Consider the following 21,662-nt stretch of genomic DNA (forward strand, 5'->3'; position numbering starts at 1 on the left):
TGCCTTTGGCTCAGGCAGGTCATGATCCCAGGGTCCTGGGATCGAGCCCTGCATTGGACTCACTGATCAGTGGAGAGCCTGCTTCTCCATATCTCTGCCTCCTGCTCTTGCTCTCTCTCTCTCTCAAATAAAGAAAGTATTTAAAAAGAAAAAAAATAAAGGGTATTGGTTTTGATAGGATTGAGAACCAAAAGTCATAGATAACATCTGGTATATGGAATATGTTTAGTAAATATATGCTTGATGAACAGATAGAAATAAAGGAAAACTGAAGACCTAAGTCCTTGTTGATAACTGAAGGAGATCTCCATTGTTCCTAAATCAAAGGAAGGTTGTGGTTGTATCTCGGTTCATACATAGGTAGCTCAGAACAACATGTAATGGGGACAACAAATGGGATTTAGAGATACTAAATTCTATACTTAAAAAAAAGATTTTATTTATTTGAGAGAAGGGGAGAGAGAGAAATGATGAATCGGGATGGGGGAGGGGGGACAGAGGGAGAAGCAGACTTCCCACTGAGCAGGGATCCTTACATAGACATGGGGGTCAATCCCAGGACTTTGGGATCATGACCTGAGCTGAACTCAGATGGTTAACTGACTGAGCCACCCAGGAACCCCTTAAAGATTTTATTTTTAAGTAATCCCTACACCCAACATGGGACTCAAACTCACAACCCTGACATCAAGAGTTGGATGCTGCACTGACTGAGACAGCCGAGTGCCCCAATACTTCTTTTTAAGCTCTGGTCAACAAGTGTATCTCAGTGTAACAGGTTTTGTGGATCAATTTGCTATTACCTATCACTAATGGTATCTGTTGCCAGCACTGTTGCTACTGGATTGTTTTTTTTGTTGTTGTTGTTTTGTTTTTTGTTTTTTAAATTTTTTATTTCTTTTCAGCGTAACAGTATTCATTGTTTTTGCACCACATCCAGGGCTCCATGTAATCCGTGCCCTCCCTAATACCCACCACCTGGTTCCCCCAACCTCCCACCCCCCGCTCCTTCAAAACCCTCAGATTGTTTTTCAGGGTCCATAGTCTCTCATGGTTCACCTCCCCTTCCAATTTCCCTCAACTCCCTTCTCCTCTCCATCTCCCCTTGTCCTCCATGCTACTTATGCTCCACAAATAAGTGAAACCATATGATAATTGACTCTCTCTGCTTGACTTATTTCACTCAGCATCATCTCTTCCAGTCCCGTCCATGTTGCTACAAAAGTTGGGTCTTCATCCTTTCTGATGGAGGCATAATACTCCATAGTGTATATGGACCACATCTTCATTATCCATTCATCCGTTGAAGGGCATCTTGGTTCTTTCCACAGTTTGGCGACTGTGGCCATTGCTGCTATAAACATTGGGGTACAGATGGCCCCTCTTTTCACCACATCTGTATCTTTGGGGTAAATACCTAGTAGTGCAATGGCAGGGTCATATGGAAGCTCTATTTTTTAATTTCTTGAGGAATCTCCACACTGTTCTCCAAAGTGGCTGCACCAGCTTGCATTCCCACCAACAGTGTAAGAGGGTTCCCCTTTCTCCACATCCCCTCCAACACATATTGTTTCCTGTCTTGCTAATTTTGGCCATTCTAACTGGTGTAAGGTGGTATCTCAATGTGGTTTTAATTTGAATCTCCCTGATGGCTAGTGATGATGAACATTTTTTCATGCTACTGGATTGTTATTATTATTATATTTTTCAGCTTTATTGAGATATAATTAATATACAACATTGCGTAAACTTAAGAATTCCATATATACAAGAAAAAGATAATTCTATGAGGTGATGAGTGTGTTAAATAACTTATTATTGTAGTGAGAACTTTTAAGATCTACTTTCTTAGCAACTTTCAAATATGTAATATGGTATTATTAACTATAGTCACCATGCTGTACATTAAATTTCCAGAACTTACTCATATTGTAGGTGGAAATTTGTACTTCTTGACCATCTCCTCCTATTTTCCCTCTCCTTTGCCCCTGGGAACCATCAAAATACTTTTGTTCCTATTCATTTGTTTCGTGCACATGTAAATTGTTTCCATGTGTTGGCTATTATAAATAATGCTGTAATGCACATGTTGGTATGAATATCTCTTCAGGTCCTGATTTCATTTCCTTTGGTGGCATTCTGGATTGTATAGTAGTTCTATTTTTAGTATTTTTAGGAATCTCCATACTGTTTTCCAGAGTGACTGTACCAATTTACATTTCTAGCAGCACACAAAGGGCCCTTTCCTCCATATCCTTGCCAGTGCCGGTTACCTCTTATCTTTTTGATAATAGTCATTCTAACAGGTGTAAGGTGGTTTCCATATCTCACTGTGGTTCGGCTTTGCATTTCCCTGATGATTAATGTTGTTGAGCATCTTTTCATATATCTGTTGGCCATTGGTATGTCTTGTTTGGAAAATTGTTTCTTCAAGCCCTTTGCCCATTTTTCATTGGATTATTTTATTTTTTGTTATTGAATTGTTAAATATTTTGATTTTTTTTTTTAAAAGATTTTATTTATTTGTCAGAGAGAGAGGAGAGCGAGCGAGCACAGGCAGACAGAATGGCAGGCAGAGGGAGAAGCAGGCTCCCCGCCAAACAAGGAGCCCGATGTGGGACTCGATCCCAGGACGCTGGGATCATGACCTGAGCCGAAGGCAGCTGCTTAACCAACTGAGCCACCCAGGCGTCCCATGATTTTTTTTTTTTTTTAAGATTTTATTTATTTATTTGTCAGAGAGAGAAAGGGAGAGAGAGCAAGCACAGGCAGACAGAATGGCAGGCAGAGGCAGAGGGAAAAGCAGGCTCCCTGATGAGCAAGTACCCCGATGTGGGACTCGATCCCAGGACGCTGGGATCATGACCTGAGCCGAAGGCAGCTGCTTAACCAACTGAGCCACCCAGGCGTCCCAAATATTTTGAATTGTTATACCTATGTATATATATTGAGTTTCTTATGTATTTTGGATATTAACATCTTATCAGATATATGGTTTGTAAATATTTTCTCCCATTCGGTAGGTTGTCTTTTTATCTTGTTGATTGTTTCTTTTGCTGTGAAGAAGCTTTTTAGTTTGATGCACTCTCACTTGTTTGTTTTGGCTTTTGTTGTTTGTGCTTTTGATGCTATACTATTTCAGTTACTATAGTTTTATAGTATAGTTTAAAATCGGGAAGAGTAAAAATAAAATAAAATAATATAGAATAAAATAAAATCAGGAAGGGTGGTGCCTTCAGCTGTGTTCTTTTTCAGATTGTTTTGGCTATTTTCAGTGCTTTGTGGTTCCAGATGAAATTTGATAGGGATTGTACTGAATCTATAGATGATATTGGGTAGCATGGGTATTATAATATTAGTTCTTCTGATCCAAAACCCCATGATACATCTTTCCATTCATTTGTGTCTTCTTCAATTTCTTTTATCAGTATCTTGTAGTTTTCAATATGCAGATCTTTCACCTTCTTGGTTAAATTTAAGTATTTTGTTGTTTTTAATGATATTGTAAATTGGATTTTTTTATTTCTTTTTCTGATTGTTTATTGTTAACTGATTAACACAACTGATTTTTGCTTGTTAATTTTGTATCCTGCAACTTTAGTGAATTCATGTATTAGCTCTAACAATTGTTTGGTGTAGTCTTTAGAGCTTTCCATATATAAGATTAGGTCATCTGTAATCAGAGACAATTTTACTACTCCTTTTCTGATTTGGTTACTCTTTCTTTCACTCTTCCTTTCTCTTTCTCTTTCTTTCCTTTTCGCTCTCTTTCTCTTTTTTTCTTTTCTTTCTTTCTCTCCTTTTTCATCCCTCCCTCCCTCCCTCTCTCTCTCTCTCATTCTTTTTCTCTGTCTTTATTCCCCCTTTCCTCCCTTCCTTCCTTCTTCATTCCCTCCCTCTCTCTCTTTCTCTCTCTCTCTCTCTCTCTTCTTTCCATTCCTCCCTTCCTCCCTCTTTTTCCCTTCCTTTCCCTTCTTCTTCCTTTCTTTCACCTAACTCTCTGGCTAGGATTTGCAAGTACTGTGTTGAATAGAAATAATGGCAGTAGGCACCATTGTCTTGTTCCCAATCTTAAAGGAAAAGCTTTCAGACTTTCATCATTGACTATGATGTTACTTGTGGTCTTTTCATATGTGGCCTGAATTACGTTGAGGTACGTTCCTTCTATACTTAGTTTGTTGAGAGTTTTATCATGAAAGGATGTTGAATTTTGTCAAATGATTTTTTTTATGCATCCATTGAAATGATCATGATTTTTATCTTTCATTCTATTTCTATAACATAATTACAATTACTAATGAGTAGTGTTTAAATAATGTTAAATGAGTTTATTTATATATATATATTCAATAACACAAAGATACTTTTCTCTATATTAAAAACTATTTTTAAAAAACATGGTCAGGGCGCCTGGGTGGCTCAGTGGGTTAAAGCCTCTGCCTTCGGCTCAGGTCATGATCCCAGGGTCCTGGGATTGAGCCCCGCATCGGGCTCCCTGCTCCGCAGAGAGCCTGCTTCCTCCTCTCTCTGCCTGCCTCCCTGCCTACTTGTGATCTCTCTCTCTCTGTCAAATAAATAAATAAATTCTTTAAAAAAAATAAATAAAAATTAAAAAAAAAATAAAAAAAACACGGTCAATGAAGACACTTTTTGCTTAAGACACAGTTACCATTTTTAAGTACATAGGGTTCTTTATTCCTTTGGACATTCAAGTTAGTCAAGATTTCCTGATGAGAAAGATATTGTAACAATTCAGGATGTTATTTGAAAAAGAAATGTGGAAAAATATTTTATTTTGCCAGGTCTTAAAACATATGTTTTCATATTTAACTTTCAAATATAATTTTCATTATGTTGAATTTCCACAGATTCTAACTTCAAATTTTTTATAGCCTTTTATATAGTTGTGCTTATTAAACATGTCATTCTGCTGTATTTTGCAATGTTGTCTTCTCTTTGATATTAAATTATTCTCAAAATTTCTTCGAAATATCTTCTATATTTTATAAACTAGTCTTCCTTCAGAATTAGATTGTTATGTATTAAAAAGACTTGCTTATGTTCTGTTTCCATAGTCTTCAGAAACATTTGATTAATTGGAATTTGTGAACAATACTAAAATAAATCAACCACAAAACTAATTTAAAAACCTCACCTTTATAAAAAATTATAAAATACAGTGGGTCAGGTGAGCATGTCCAGTGTAGTCCCCTTTCTGTTCCTTTAAGAATAAAATAATTTGATTGTATTATGTAATAAAGATTTGAAAACAGTGTTAACTTGGTTTGAGTTCAGAGTTTTAGATGAAGAGTAACATATAGCTCTATATGGCTCCATGGCATTGGCTCCATTAATCCAGTGCTCTTAGACCCAAACAATCTACAATTATTCATCTATATTTCTTGAGAATTCATAGAGTTAAAATTCAACTCTTTAACTGACAAGTAGAACACAGTTGGAATATTTGGTTGCCAAGGTATTGGGAAATAATATATCTGACTGTTGATAATTAAATGCAATGGAAACCTCTATTTTTTTGCAGTTAAGTTATTGTATCCATAACCTTCTAATAGCCATACTTTTGTGCCCTGTAACTCTTGTTAACAACTTGTTTCCATTCCCTACATGGCTAGGCCTTTGTTCAGGAGAGCAAGAATTCAAGGTCATCTTTGCAGAGATTTACCCAATATTCTAGAAATGTCACATTAAGACAAGTACATCTGTTATGATATCACCACATTTTTGATCTGCTGTTTTAATTCCTCAAATGAAGAACATTGTGGAAGTTACTTCTACCCCTTTGGAACAAAACATTTAGCCTCTTCAGATAATACAGAGATTCCCCAAAAGCATGGTTTTTGAACTAGTAAAATGGTGGTAGGGCACGACTCACCATTGCATGGTTTTGTCCAGAACATGGTAGCCGGCACAAATAAAGAGGTGCTAATTCCATCATGCTGACTGTGGCTGACTTTTCCTACAGTATTGTTTGTTCATAGCTATTGACACTAACTGCAGGTGTGGACCCTCACATGAAAGAGTATCGGGGAGTCAATCTGCCATTGAGTATGTGCTGAAAAATACCCACACAAGTCTGGAGACAGAGCTCCATTTGTTTATGTGTGTAGATGTGTATATGTGAGGGTGTATCCATTCCCAGAGTCTCATTAGCTTCTTTAAATATTTGTGGTGTGCTTTGAGACAACCCACACATTTCCTTCACATGTGACAAGGACACTAGTCTTGATGTTCTCCTGCTCTTTTGTGCACTAATAACACAAGAGATAGTGCAGTTCATGGGAAGAATGGGTGTGAAGGAATCATGGATGTCTTCTGTAAGTTATTTTGCCAGATTATAGTCAAAATTATTTTTGAACTGTGTTGGAAAGGGAGGGAGTTGCCTTTCTTAGTAGGAAAGGAATAATAAAAATCCTGAATGTCTTTTGATAGATAATAAAATATATTCTTAATAGATAACTTCCAAATATATAACTAATAAATTCCTTACATTTAGAACTCTGGTTTTTTATAGTTATGACATAATGAGATAATCTGTGCAAATTTGCTTATACTTAGTATATTTAAGTGTTCAATAAATGTTAGCTTCTGTTTAGGGTTATGATAATATTTTATTGTCAGTAATAAGTTTATTAGTAGTAATAAAAATTGTGGCATTGTACAATAAGCCCATTTATAATCTAAATTGCATCAGATATTTCTTGATTTCTAGATAATGTGTTTTAATCTCAATTTAATACAGTTGTAAGGATTTGGTTATGACTGCTTAACCTCTTTAAAAATTCATTAATCATCACTAATTCTTAGATTCAAAATCCCTATAGTGATCTCTCTATGGTTTTCTGTGATACCAAGAGTTACTCCTTAAATATGCAAGGATTTCCATGAACTCTTAATTTTGGAAACCAAGTAATTGTGGAGGCTGAATTGGTGGCCATTGCCCTTGAGACTTTTGATAGTTCTGCTGTCCCATCAGCATCAGTCTGCCTGAGATGCTTTCTATTATTTCTGCTTTTCTTTAGGTTAAAGCGGTCCTCATTTTTGCCCCCTGAAGCATCCTAACATCAGAGGAGGGAAACTATAAAATGCTATGAGATTGCTAGAATATCAAAACATTGGTAGCAGCTTGACATTTCTTTCAAGTTGAACGTTCAGTGATCACATTGTACACCAATTTTACATTCCAGGCCATAACAATCCCAGAGATATTTTCATATTTGAGAAGTGTTTTGATTTATGTAACACCAAGTAAAATTCTCTATCTCCTCCTTCTCTCCCAAGACCTCTACTTGAAGAAATTTTTTGAGCATATTTCTTTGGAAACACCTGTTACAGTACTCGTTAAATACACACAGCACACTAATCCCATTAAATTGATCAGAGGATCTGAATACCCAATACATCTTGTAAGAAATGATACATAGGACAAAGGTGTTTGAAAGAGGAGATACCGTATAGGCTGGCTTGTTAAGAGTTTGAGAGGGAGCGTAACAGAGTGGAGAGATGGATGCTCATTGGCCAGGAGTAATTGCTGTGCATAAAATGGGAAAAAGCACTAAAAATGAATGTCAGGATGGGGGTTGTTAACAATAAACCTCACTCTTTTTACAGTTTTGCCTGGTATGTGTCTTTCCTTGTTCTGATATCCTTGAGCCACAGAACAGAAAGATGTCCTTAATTCTTCCTTCTTTAAAGAACAGAAAAAAATTTTTACATAAATATTTCAATATAAAAAGTAAAAATTTAAATGTAGAATTAGTCTCTCATTTTGTCTTCTTCTATTAGTTAACAATTGGGTTTCTCTTTCTATTTCTTTTCTGCCTGTGTGATTCAGCCAGGACGCGTTGTCTCCTGGTTATCAGGAGATGATGTAGTTGTGTTTTCGTGCACTGGCACAAAGTGTTTTCTCCAATTGGCCATTGTTTTCTGGAGAGAGGGACTTCTGTGTACCAGAACTAGCACAGTCTGGCATGCAGGCCTGGATGCCACCTCTTGGAACTGATGAGACGGCCTTCTGGCTGATTAATTAGATAGATTTCATAACCCGCCTCGGAACAAGGGAAGGGAGAACACTAGGCATTAGCAGCATCAAGCTGATATTTTTGCATCTTTCATTCTTCTCTTGCAGTTAGGGAAGATGCCAATTTTGCTTTTGTTGCAATTTTAAAATGCTTAATGAAACTTTAAAAACTAAAAGGAAAACAATCTCTTAAAAGTAACACTGAAAATGAGTGTGGACCTGATCTTTTTATTAATAGAGTTTGGTTTTTAAAGGAATCTTTCACTTTCTAAAACCAGCAGCAATATGCCTATCTCTGTAAAACAGACTCTTGCAGATTCATTTTAAACAGATTAGTAAAATTTATATATTAACATTTGTACAGTACCAAGGTAATTCATTATAGTAGCAGACTGTGATACCCGCTTTTCACATCATCTTATAGCATAGTTTACTTGTGATTATCTAAATTACAGACAACTCTTCAACATATTTTCTTTAATCTTTAGCACTGTGAAGAAGGCAGAAGACTATTTTCATGTTTACAGAAGAACCCGTGGCTCAGGGAGAAATTGTTGGAGCTAAGAGCAAAACTAAGATAGCTTGACTTTTGTCCCTGCCAGCATGCCCTTGGTGCACCTGATCTGTCAGACTTGCCACAAGAGCAATGATTTCTTTACATCTGTGTTGTTTTCATGGGTGAATACATGAAACAATGAATGGGAGGCTCTAATGTGTTTTGGAGAAATTGCACGATTTTCCTTAAATAGAAACTGTATCATACAGTGGGTAACTAGAGCCAACTGCTGGACTTTATTGAATCCCCTTCTTGACCACATAGCTGTTGCATGACTCTGGGAAAGGGCACCGCTCTGGGCCTTAGTTGTTTGTTTGTTTGTTTGTTTTTGTTGTTGTTGTTTTTTCCATCAAGAAACCAAGAATAAGGGGCGCCTGGGTGGCTCAGTGGGTTAAGCCGCTGCCTTCGGCTCAGGTCATGATCTCAGGGTCCTGGGATCGAGTCCCGCATCGGGTTCTCTGCTCGGCAGAGATCCTGCTTCCCTCTCTCTCTCTCTCTGCCTGCCTCTCCATCTACTTGTGATGTCTCTCTGTCAAATAAATAAATAAAAAATCTTTAAAAAAAAAAAAAGAAACCAAGAATAAGAAAAGTGTCTATCTTTGTAGGGTTTCTCTGACAATTGAATGAATGAATATATGTAAAGCACAAAAAAGAGTGCCTGTACAGAGTAAGCACTTTATATGCATTATTATTACTATTTAAGAATTGCATTTTTCAGAGTGGATGTGACTTTGTTTTTCACTGCCCCAAGGGTACTCATCACTGTTCAGAGCTGACTCCCCACATTCTGCTGGCATAGTGAATATTTTTCCCTTAGAAAATCCATCTCTATGTGACAGTGTTCATTTTCTAGTCTTTAGTGGTGTGGGAAATAGGACACTGGACAGAGGTGTTGGTCCAGGTCAGTCATTTCCCAGCTGTGACTTTGAGTCAGTCACTAAACCTCCTCGGTTCTGCCTCTTTTCTCCTCACGAGAAGGCTAGACTATAAAACTTCCACGTCTGCTTATAAAATCCTGTTCCATGACTGAAGTGATTGGGGTAAGTCCACTTTAAGAAAAATATTAGGCAAAGCCATTCTTGTGCATCCCATTCAGTTAAATCCTGTTATTAGAAGGATTTTGCTGTTATTACATAGATAAGATTGGCAAGTGCTTGTGTAGATTTTGAGGAATGGAATATGCTGTGGCATTTTTCAACATGTTTCATCAGACATCCTGAGGAAAAACCACTCCTCAAATTAAACAGCGTCTCATGGAGCACATTGGATAAAATAAGTGACTTATCCTTTTGCCGAATCTGTGCTTTGTGGAACAACTCTCCAGCCATCAGTGTCAACTCCACATCCTCCCTCACTGTCCCCTGCAGTTCGGGGTCACCTTACCACTGCTGTGAGCATGGAGAGGGAAGAGAGGAAGGACCATTTCCTCTTTCATCTGTGTCCCATGGGAGTAGGTTCTGGCTTCTCCACACTTGGTCCATCGGGTGCCTTATACACCTGATCATTATTAACAAAAAATTAAAATAAGAAATTAAAAAAAGAGAGAGAGAAAGTCTTTCTCAAGTGCTGATGTTCCTGAGAGCGGATGGTTTCCTGTGATCCTCATTTGCTTTTTTTTTGATAGACATGCTGAGGCTCCGGAGCCCTTTTTTTTCCCCCCATCACCCAGAAGGAAACATTGTCTTTAGGGTGATGGAAAAGACAGAAGGAATGTGGGTAACTAATAATTTATTAAAAGGCAGGTTGCAAGGATAACCCAATATATAAAAACCCAGATTACTAAGCATAATGGAGTGTGATTTACTCTACAGAAGATGTTTTGCTTTGTAAGCTCTTGTACATTGAGGGGCTGATTTAATTTTCAGTTCTTTAAAGAGGAGCTTCTTTCCTTGTTTTGTCCCAAGCCCAGGAATGCTTGGCCTGGGTGGGACAGGAGTTGCAGCAGTTTCAAAGTCTCAGACCATGGAAAGGGATGGTGTGTCATCCTCATAATGCCGAGTAGCTCCCCCCACCCCCGGCCCCCAGGTTATTCCTCACTGCAGGAATCTCAAGAGGCTACTGGCAACCACAGACCTGCCAGGTTGAGGTCCCTGGCTTAAAGAGCAAGACCCTGAACAGTGCTAGAAAAAAGCCCGGGGGTATTCCCAGGCTCTGAGGTTCCGGGTCCATTTCCTCACTGAGGAGTAGCACTAATATATAGAGTAATGTCACTCAGGGTACGCCTGGTCCATAACTTTCTTCTTTGGTATATATTTGTCCTTGTTTGTAGGGCCAAGGAGATCTGTTGAAGAACGCCAAGAATGAAGCTATAGAAAACATGAAGCAGATCCAGCTGGCGTGCCTGTCCTGTGGACTTAGTAAAGCACCCAGCAGTGGTGCAGAAGCCAAGAGCAAACGCAGCCTGGAAGCCATAGAGGAGAAGGAGAGCAGCGAGGAGAATGGGAAGCTGTGACCATGAGCAGTGCCGACACGCTCACCCAGCCTTCGCCCCGAGGACTCTGGTTTTTCTTTCTGGTTTTCTTTCTTTAAGCTTTTTAGAAGTTCACAAAAAGATGCCCTCTGTGGGGTGTTGGACATAGATATTTTCACAATGTCAGTATTTTAATGTAGTTAATTTATCTAAGTTAAAACCTTTAGTAGCGGTGTTTAAAATTCTGAGATGTGTACATACCCACGTATGGATGTGGATGGGAGTGTGTGTGTATGTGTGTGTGTGTGTGTGAGAGAGAGAGAGAGAGAAACAGAGACAGAGAGAGAGAGAGAGAGAGGGAGAGAGAACAAAAGAAAGAAAGGAAGAGCCAGAAAGTGACAGAGAGAGGAAAAGAGATTGAGAGAGATCGAGATCCTATGAAAATCTAGTCTATGTTGCATTATTCATTCAGTAGGTCATTACCTTATCATTTTGGGACAAATTTGTTAATCTGAAATTCTAAAGAGCACTTACTATAACCGGTTACTGTGTTTACTTTACTTTGTCATTCAATTTAGAGATTTTAACATAGGTTATTATCAAAGGAAGCCAAATTTACCAATGCATAGATGTTTTGGCAGATTAAATATAGATTAGAAAAATTCCCAAGAATTGCAGTAGAAATAAAAGTGAGTGAAAGATAAACAAATGATCAGAATTTCTGAGGTCAGCAAAATCATTTCTTCAGTTAGAAACTCTTTAAAGTATTCATTAAATCAAATCAATTTTTAGAAAGTTTTTTGGTAGTTGTTTAATAAGTGTATGATTTCAATGGAAAAGCTGATCGTAAATGAATTTATATCCACCTGTGTGGAACTCTGAAACACAGTGAGAGCTCTGTTGTAATTGGAATTTTAATGTGACATTATTTTCAGTTATAAAATTTCAAGGTTGAGATTTTTTTGGAAGGTCTCATTCTTCCAAACTGGGAATCTAGCATTCATTTTCTATAGTGGACATGAGCAGCTAGGAGGTCTTGTCTTTGATTAAATATAATTTATTGTACTAAATTTAAATTGAAAGACGTGGTTCAAACAATACCACATTATCATGTTGAGCTCATATAAATTCTGTGGGCCAGATAACATCTTTGTGATGATTTAAGAACTAATTGATTATAGATATGATACAATTTTAATACATGAACAAAAACATACACACAAAAGAAGCAAACTAATTAGGGTACATTTATAATTGCATCCAGATAATTTTTACCCTAATATCTTCATAAAGTACTTGAGTATAATATGTTTGTTACCTCCAGAAGAACTAAATGTTCTATGGTTATGAAAATATATTTATTTAAAACATTGCTTTTATTTTGAAAAGCTTCTTAATTAATTTGATTAACAAATACACCAGTTTGGGGGAACCTAGGGAAGATAATTGTTGACATTTTGCAAATAGAAGCATCTTCTGTAGCTACCGTGTTAAGTTATTTCTGACTTCTTAACACTATTATGTTCATGTTGCACATTACTGAAAGTAAAGATATGAAACAACATTTTTATTGTTTTCTTTTATTGTGAATTCACTGAAAGAAAAAAATGAAAGTAATGAAATATAATGATATTATATTAAAAATATCTCAAAGGGTATGATATTTCCGTGGACCAAATATGGTGAAATTTCTCCTTGGGTTTCAAACTGGGCACTTGGGGAGGTTCATGAGCTCATTTTAAGGTAGGTTTCCAATGGTACCACAATTGCCTGAAAAAATTTCTTTACCCTCCATTACACTTAACCTGTGCAGTAAAAGGAATAGTAGAATGCAAGTGTCTAAACTCCTTATGATGAAAAGCAGGTGATAGAGACTGAAAAAAACCCATTTTACATCAATCAATTTGTTGGTTTCACCTGTGGACCTCTTCACCTCCCTGAATTTTATTCAGAGAAGTCCTGGCCTTTCCTGGTGGTACAGAGAGGTGGGAAGAGAAGATGAAGAGTGAAAACACTCAAAGAATATTATTAATTTTGTTACTTGAGGGTCAAAGCCAATCCTTAAAAGCGGCTTCCCTGGTTTATTCTACTTGTCTTGAAGTTCCACTTACACTTAGAAACTTGCCCGAATGCTCTTGAACTGTTTTTGTTTTTAGTTTAAATAGAGTTTGAAAAACAGAATAATACAAAACACAAGTATTCTTGAGAACATGATACGGGTTCCACCTCATGTAATGCTACTTCTGGCCATGGGTTGTCTGCCATTCTCTACTCCGCTGTGTTGGGTATGATTGCTAGTCAGGGAGTGAGGGGTGGGGCAGGATGAGTGTTAGATTTTGAGAATGGTCTTGCCTCTGGATAGAATAATAAAAACAAACAAAACTTTTTACATTATTACATCCTGCCAGTGTCTGTCTTCTTTCCAGACTTGTACTGCAGTAGAAAAATCCTCCTTCTGTCCACTTAGCTTTCAGCAGTACTAGGAAGATAATGGTAGATATTATTTCTGTTTTTGTTTATTAATTTTTACATTGCCAATTAATTTACATTAGTTTTGAAGCACAGATGGTAGACATCATCGCTGACAGAGCCACTGATAGAGTAAATGGAAGAATCGACTTTGGATTCTGGTTTGTCTGATTTTATGTGCAAGAGTATTGGTTCAGTGGTTTTGATTTTCAGTTTAATTCTCATAATTTTAAACTAAAGTGCTAACTCTTTCCCTTATAACAAAAAATGAAAGGGATGTTATTGTATTCTTTGATAGTAAAACGCTAATGATCAATATTAAACACGCAAAAACAGATCTGTAAAACAATCACCCCCATTAACATTTAGATTTATACCCCTTCAGACACTGAGCATGCTTTGATTATACATACATCTAAATATGCTTTGATTTTTAAGAAAAGTGAGATTACATTATATAAAGTGTTTTTGTAATAATCTTTTTACACAATAAAGACAATACATCATGAATCACTTTTTGTCAATAAATCTATATGGACATGGGGGCTCTCAGCCTTTGAATTGAATCTAGTATGTGAATAACGTGTTTTATTTGGTCACTGAATCTTTTTCAAAAAATTTTAAATAATAGGCAATTTTCAAAAATCCGGAAATTTCACATCCAAGTTTAATTTCCCCTTCTAAACCGTTGGGTATTCTGATGACACTAGATACCCTTCCACACCTCTCCAAATCTTACTTGTCATCAATTGAAACCACCTCCTCCAAGAGGGACATGTGCTGCCCAGTTTGCCAAAGAGCTTCTTCTCTCATTTATGTCACCTCCTGACTCTGTAGATGTCTTAGGTGGAGATTCTTGATTTAAATTAGTGTTAGTGTCTTATTGTGTGGATTATCATAACAAATTTAGCCAATCCCCTGTTTTCTCTCCCAATTTCTTGTTATGTAAGCATTGCAGTGATGAAATCCATTTGTTCAAAGTGGTTCGATTTTTTTCTTTAGGATAAATTTCTAGAAGTAGAATTGTTGGGTCAAGGATACATAGATATTTTAAGGATTTTGAGATACATTACAAAATAGCTTCCAAAAAATGTATCCAATTTCAATTCCCACTAAGAATTTGTGGGAGTGCTCAAATCTTGGCTAATACTAAATTTAATTATTGTTATTTATATGTTTGCCAATCTGCTAGATTAAAAAATTTTATTTCTTTTTATGTCTACTCTCTAGTGAGAGTGAACACTTATTAGTATGTTCATTGACTATGGATAATCTCATATAGATAGTTATGAGTTTCCTGATCATTTTTGAGTGGGGTGGTAGCTTTTAATCTTTTTATTATTATTTTTAAGAAGGATTTACTTAATAAGAATCTTAACCCTGTGTTTTTCATATATATTACCAATGTCTTTTGACATGCAGATCCCTAATTTAATCCAAATTATGATTTTTTCCATTATGATTAGTGTTAAGAGAATTTTGTCCATCTACGCTGAAAATATACTCCTACATTACTTTTCACATTTATTATTTTTTAATCATTTTTTAATTTATTTTCAGCGTAACAGTATTCATTGTTTTTGTACCACACCCAGTGCTCCATGCAATCCGTGCCCTCACGTTTAAATCTATAATCCTCTTAGCTTTGCTTTTTTGTGTATAGAATAAGTTAGATGTATAATTTCATTTGTTCTAAACATGGATGATCAGTTGACCCAGCTTATTTACTGTACACTGTCCTTTATCCATTCTTCTGTAATGCCATCCTTGTAAAAAATGAAGCACCCATGTATCTATGTCAATTTCTGGAATCTCTGTTTGGTTCTGTTGGTCTGTGTCTGTCCTGGCAACATTACTGTGCTGTTCTAATTATGATAGCTTTGTAATGTTTTTGTATCAGAGAGAGTAGGCCTCCCCACTTTTCTTCAACATTTCCTCTTTGCATTTCCATATGTCCATTTTTATTAGGTACCTTCTGGAACTTTTATTGGTATTACACTGAATGGATATATCATTTTGGGGAGTTTGGACATAATTCACATTATTGAGTATTCCAATCCATCTGCAGGGCATATTATTCCATTTATTCAGGTTTTATTTAATTTCTCTAAATACAGTTATATAGATTTCTCTATAAAGTTCTTACAAATCTTTCAGTATTCCTAGGTATTTGACATTTTTCATGCTATTAGAAATAGCAACGCTTTCAAACTTAAGTTTCCAAATTGTATATAAAAATATAATAGCTTGTTTTGTAATGATCATGTGGACTATCAAGTAAACTTGCTGAACTATTTGTTGATTTTAATTGTCTACTTATTATTTTGGACTTTATAGGTACAGATTATGTCATATACAAATAATGGCAGTTTTATCTTTTCTCTTCTGATCTGTATGCATTTTACTTATGTTTTTTATCTGCTTTTCTTGATTTGTAGAACTGGTTAAAACCTTCAGTATAATATTCAATAGAAATGATGTTAGTAAACATCCTTTCTCCTTCCCAATCTCAGAGGAATTTTGCAGTATTTCAACATTATGTATGATGTTTACTCTGATTCTGGTATTCTGGTAGATTCATTGGGGAATAAAAAAATTTTAAATGTATATATATATATATATAGTGAGATATATAGAACAGTGAAATATATATACATATATATATATGTATATATAACTATAAAACCGTTAGAAGAAAATATAGGAGAAAATTTTTGATCCTGTGTTAAGGCTATGAATTTTAGATATGACACCAAACACAAGTAACAAAGGAGGAATAAGACTGAACTTCATCAAAATTAAAAACTTTTGTACTTCAAATGACACCATCAAGAAAGTGAAAAGACAATCTGTAGGATGAGTTCACAACTTGTATGTATGATAAAGGACTGGCATCCACAATACATAAAGAATCACTACAATATCTTAAAAAGACAACCCAATTTTAAAAATGGACAAAGGATCTGAATAAACATTTCTTCAGAGAAGATATACAAGTGGGAAATAAGCACATGGAAGGATACTCAACATCATTGATCATCCGAAAAATTTAAATTGAAACCACAATGAGATACCACTTCTCACCAACCAGGATAGCTATAATAGAAAAAGACGGGGGCGCCTGGGTGGCTCAGTGGGTTAAGCCGCTGCCTTCGGCTCAGGTCATGATCCCAGGTCCTGGGTTCGAGCCCCACATCGGGCTTTCTGCTCAGCAGGGAGCCTGCTTCCTCCTTTCTCTCTTCCTGCCTCTCTGCTTGTGATTTCTCTCTGTCAAATAAATAAATAAAATCTTTAAAAAAAAAAAAGAAAAAGAAAAAGACGGGTAGCAACAAGTGCTAGTGAGGAAGTAGAGAAATTAGAACCATCATACACTATTAGTGTAATGTAAAATGGTCCAGCTGCTTTGGTAAAGAACCTGGCACTTTTTCAGAAGATTAAACATAGAGTTACTATGTGACCAGCAATTCCACTTCTAGGCATATCCCCAAGAAAAATGAAAATACATGTCCACAAATGCTCATAGCAGCATTATTCAGAATAGCCAAAAAAATGGAAATGATCCAAGTGTCCATCAACAGATGAAATGATAAGATAGTATATCCACAAAATGGGTTATTCAACAATAAAAAGAAATGAAGTACTGAGACATGTTACAACATGAATGAACCTTGAAAACATCATGCTAAGTTAAGGAAACCAGGCAGGGAGGCCACATATTGTGTGATTCCATTTCTATGAAATGTCCATAAGATGCAAATCTGTGGAGACAGAAAGTATACTAGTGGTTTTCAGGGGCTGGGAGGAGGTGGGATGGGGAGGGACTGCTGATGGATATGTGTTTTCTTTTGGGGTGATGAGATGTTCCGGAATTAGATATTGATGATGGTTGCACAGCTTTGTGACTGTACTAAAAACTACTGTGTAGTTTAAGAGGGTGAATTCTATATTACGTAAACTATCAGTGAAAGAATTACTTTAAAAAAAGAAACATAGAAAAGAGAGTTTACATAATGAGCTGAGCACCAGTGAATAGTGAAATAACTCCAAGAAATCTGATACATATGAAATTGATGGGGATGGGGAAAAAGATATTTGAAGAAATAATGACTGAGAAAACTCTTACTTTGAATGAAAACTATAAAGCCACAGATCTAAGAACCTTTAAAAAATCCCAAGGACCAGAAACATGAAGTAAACAACCAAGACATATTATAATAAAATTATTCAAAAGTAGTGGTACTGAGAAAACCTTAAAAGTAGATAGTGAGATAAGACATGTATATGTAGTACATAGAAAACTAGAAAGCACGTTATTTAGCATAAACTAAACGGACAATGGAGCAAATTTAACTGAAAGAGAGGCAAAAACTTAATTCTAGAATTCTATACCCAGTGAAAGTGCCATTTAAAACTAAACGTGATATAAAGAATTTCAAAAGATGAAAGACTTCATCACCAGCACACTTGCAGTAGAAGAAATGTTAAAGGAAGTTCTGACTTTGTTAAATGATCATTTATTAAGTCGAGTCCAAGGTGCTGGATGGTTCCACAGAAGGCCACAAGGGAACTGAAGTAGAGAAGTTTGTTACTCATAACTTCCAAAAATGTATGTGGCACACTTTAGTAAGGGACCATGGGGTGGTAGAGGCAGGGTACAGGCAGAAGGAAAGTGGGGAACTGAGGGCACATACATTTATTTTGGGTCTGAGGTGCAGAGCTTTGGTGTTCTTGGGCTGAGGCTGGATTGGCCAGTTCAAAAGTGGGGTTTTCCTAAACTTTGTGGGGGTCTTATCTACAGGGCACTCAAGGAGAAGGCTCTGAGATGGGGAGAGACTGTTTATCACAAGGGTGGTTTGGGGAATTTATATCGGGAAATTGTATTTACTTACGACTCTGTGCGCTGTTATCTAGAGCACGCATTCAAGAAGGGGGCTAGTGTCGGTTCAAGGCCTCTACAGGCCTCCTGGCCACACAAAGTGGATGCTGAGGCAGCAATATTATGGAGTAGTGTGACTAAATTCTCAACAGAATTCCTCTAGACTGGAGGAAATGATGTCAGACGAATATATGGATCTACACAAAGGAATAAAGAACACTAGAAATAGCAACTATAGAGGTAAATAGATTAAAAAGTATATTACTTAAATCTCAAAGAGTTAAATGCTTGTCTAAACAAAAAGAACAAGGTAATAAGGAAATCGGAAAAGATAGAAAAGGAAAATGTATGATAAGAATAGCACCAAATTGGTAGAAGAGAAAGACTCCAGTACTATGTGTGAAATAGTCTGAAACCACTTGAAGGCTGATTGTGATAAGTTAAGGAGTAACTTATCACAATCCTAAATCAACCACTAAAATTGAATCAGCAGACTATATTCAATTAATCCCAAAGAAGGCAGAAATAGGAAAAAAAAAAAAAAAAAGAAAAAGAAAGAAGAGATGGGGGAAAAAAAAACAGCTAGCAAGATGTTTGTCTTAAAGGCTAACCATGTCAGTTATCACATTAAATGTAATTGTATAAATAAAATTGTCAGATTGAATAAGAAACTAAACAGTACGCTGTCTATGGAAAGTACATCTCAAATAGAATGATACAAACAGGTTAAAAGTAAACAGATGGGAAAGATACATCATGCTAACATGGATCAAAAGAAAACTGAGGGACGCCTGGGTGGCTCAGTGGGTTAAAGCCTCTGCCTTCAGCTCAGGTCATGATCCCAGAGTCCTGGGATCGAGCCCCACATCGGGCTCTCTGCTCCATGAGGAGCCTGCTTCCTCCTCTCTCTCTGCCTGCCTCTCTGCCTACTTGTGATCTCTGTCAAATAAATAAATAAAATATTAAAAAAAAAAAAAGAAAACTGAAATGGCTGTATTCATATCAGATGAAGTAGATTTCAGAGCAATGAATGATGCCAGGGATCAAGAGGGTCCTTTTGTAGTGATTAAGGAATCACTTCATCAAGAAGATAATTCTAAATGCTTATGCATCTAAAATCAGTGCTTCAAAATGCATGAGGCAAAAACTGATAGAATTGTCAGAAGAAATACACAATCATATGATTATAGTCCGAGTCTTCAATACACCTTCCTAAATAGTTGATTGATCAAATAGAAAATAAATATGATCTGAGAGATTTAAATAATATCATCAACCACCCTGACATAACTGATATTTGTACAACACTGCCCTCAACAAGAGTAACATACATGGTTTTTCAAGTGTACAGGAACATTTATCAAGAGAAACCATGTTCTGGGTCATAAAGCCAATCTCAATAAATTTAAAAGGATTAAAATTATACAAAATGTGTTCTCTGACTGCAAAGGAATTACATTAGCAATCAATAATAGAAAAATGTTTGGAAAATCTCCAAATATTCAAAAACTAAATGAAGTACTTCTAAATAATTCATTAGTCAAAGAAGAAATCAAAAAGAAACTCAGAAGGTAGTTTGAACGTAAGTGACAAATCATCAAAATTCTTAGAACAACACTAGTGTCGTTCATAGGAGGAAATTTATAGCAGTTAATATGTGTATTAGAAAAGATGGGAATACGAAAACTTTAGGCCCATAAATTTTACAACTTCCTTGGAAGATACAAACTGCCAAATCTCAAAACAATTATAATGAGTAAAAGAGGTCCGACAAAAAGTACATACCACGTTTCTAATAATATAAATGTTTGGAAATGCAAACTAATGAATCGTGACAGATCAGTGTTTGCCTGGGGAAAGTGGGGGGTCTGGGGGCTCCAAGTGGCAGAAGGAGACTTTCAGGGAGGGTGTCTGTGTTCATTATCTTGATTGTGGTGATGGCTTCCTGTGTTATACATACATCAAAGTGTAACTAATTGTATGCTGCAAATATGTGGAACTTACTGTATGACATTATACCTCAATAAAGCCCTTAAAAATACACAACAGTATCTCTAAGTTAATAATAATTTCGAGGCAGCTTCGTGTATTTATTTTCATTTATAAGTAAACCTTACCCCTGCCTGTCTGTTTGCTGTTTCTTTTTTCCCCTTGATGTTAATCACTTCTGTATATTTTCAGATAATTCAATTTTATTTTTAGCTGGGAAATAGTGAATTTGAAGAGTTAGGTATCTTTTTAGCTTATAAAAGTTTTCTTTTTGCATTTCCCAGCGTGCGTGTGTGTGTGTGTGCGCGCACGTGTGTGTAGGGACATACTTGCTCCGTGTCACTGTTTTAGTCTCTTTAGGAACAGCATTTGGCCTCATCATCATCATATCTTTCCCTCATCTTTTCTGTAATCATGCTATTTTTCTGCACTTTGCATACTGGGAGGTTTTCTTGTGACTTTCCTTTAAAACAAAAATTCCATATTCTATATTGTCAGTCTTGCTGCTTAATATTTGATCACATTTTTCATTTCAAAGAATTTCTTCTTTAACTCATCTCGCTCTTTATTTAAATTCCTGCTTGCCTCTCAGACAGCTTTCCCCCTCATGATCTATTTTCTGGTCCCATCTTTAATAGTTAGCTCTTACCCTGTCTTCTGTGTGCCACATGCTGTGCTAAATGCCTACCTGCATCCACTCATTTAGTTCTCAAAACTGTCTTAGAGACTAATATTCTCTCCAGTAGAAGGGAAACCGGGGCTGAGAGACTGCTCGGTTTCTATTGCTGTGTAACAAATTGCCCCCAAACCTCCCCGTTTAAAGAATGGAGCCCATTCATTTTGTTCAGCTATCTGCAATTTAGGTAGGGTTCCACGGGGGGTTACCCATCTCTGTTCTACTTGGTGTCACTTGGGATGATTTGAACGCCAGGGGCTGGAATCATTTGATTTGTTCTCGCCCCGGGCCAGGAGTCAGTGCTGGCTGAAAACTTAACTGCAAGATCTACAGAGGGCCTCTGCGTCAGTGTTCCTTGAGATAGCCAGCCAGGATAACGCCGGGTCACCTTTATGACTTCGCCACCGTAAATCACACAGCACCATTTCTACCACATTGTATTCACTGAAGGTGACCATTAATGCATGCCCAGTGTCAAGGAGGAAAGGTGTGATGAAGTTAACTATTGATGAGGTATGGGAAGGTTCTGGAAGAGTGTGTGAAACCAGACATGTTGCTGTTGCCAATTCTGGAAATTTTAATCTTCCACAGAGAAGTTAAGTATTTTTTCCAAGGTCATATGATAATAATGGAGGAAGATTACTTCAC

General features: G+C 36.5%; 1 protein-coding gene across 2 annotated transcripts in view; it reads left to right on the forward strand.

Moving 5' to 3' along the window:
* Positions 1–12,568, forward strand: part of PLCL1 (phospholipase C like 1 (inactive)) — a 365,077-nt gene extending 352,509 nt beyond the window's left edge. For both annotated transcript variants that reach the window (XM_047720906.1, XM_047720907.1), the window contains one exon: positions 10,864–12,568. In XM_047720906.1, coding sequence (XP_047576862.1) covers positions 10,864–11,046 — 183 coding nt within the window. In that variant the 3' untranslated portion in view covers positions 11,047–12,568. The remainder of the gene's footprint in view (positions 1–10,863) is intronic.
* The last annotated feature ends 9,094 nt before the right edge of the window (positions 12,569–21,662 follow it).

Source organism: Lutra lutra, chromosome 3, assembly GCF_902655055.1.
Source record: "Lutra lutra chromosome 3, mLutLut1.2, whole genome shotgun sequence".
NCBI lineage: Eukaryota > Metazoa > Chordata > Mammalia > Carnivora > Mustelidae > Lutra > Lutra lutra.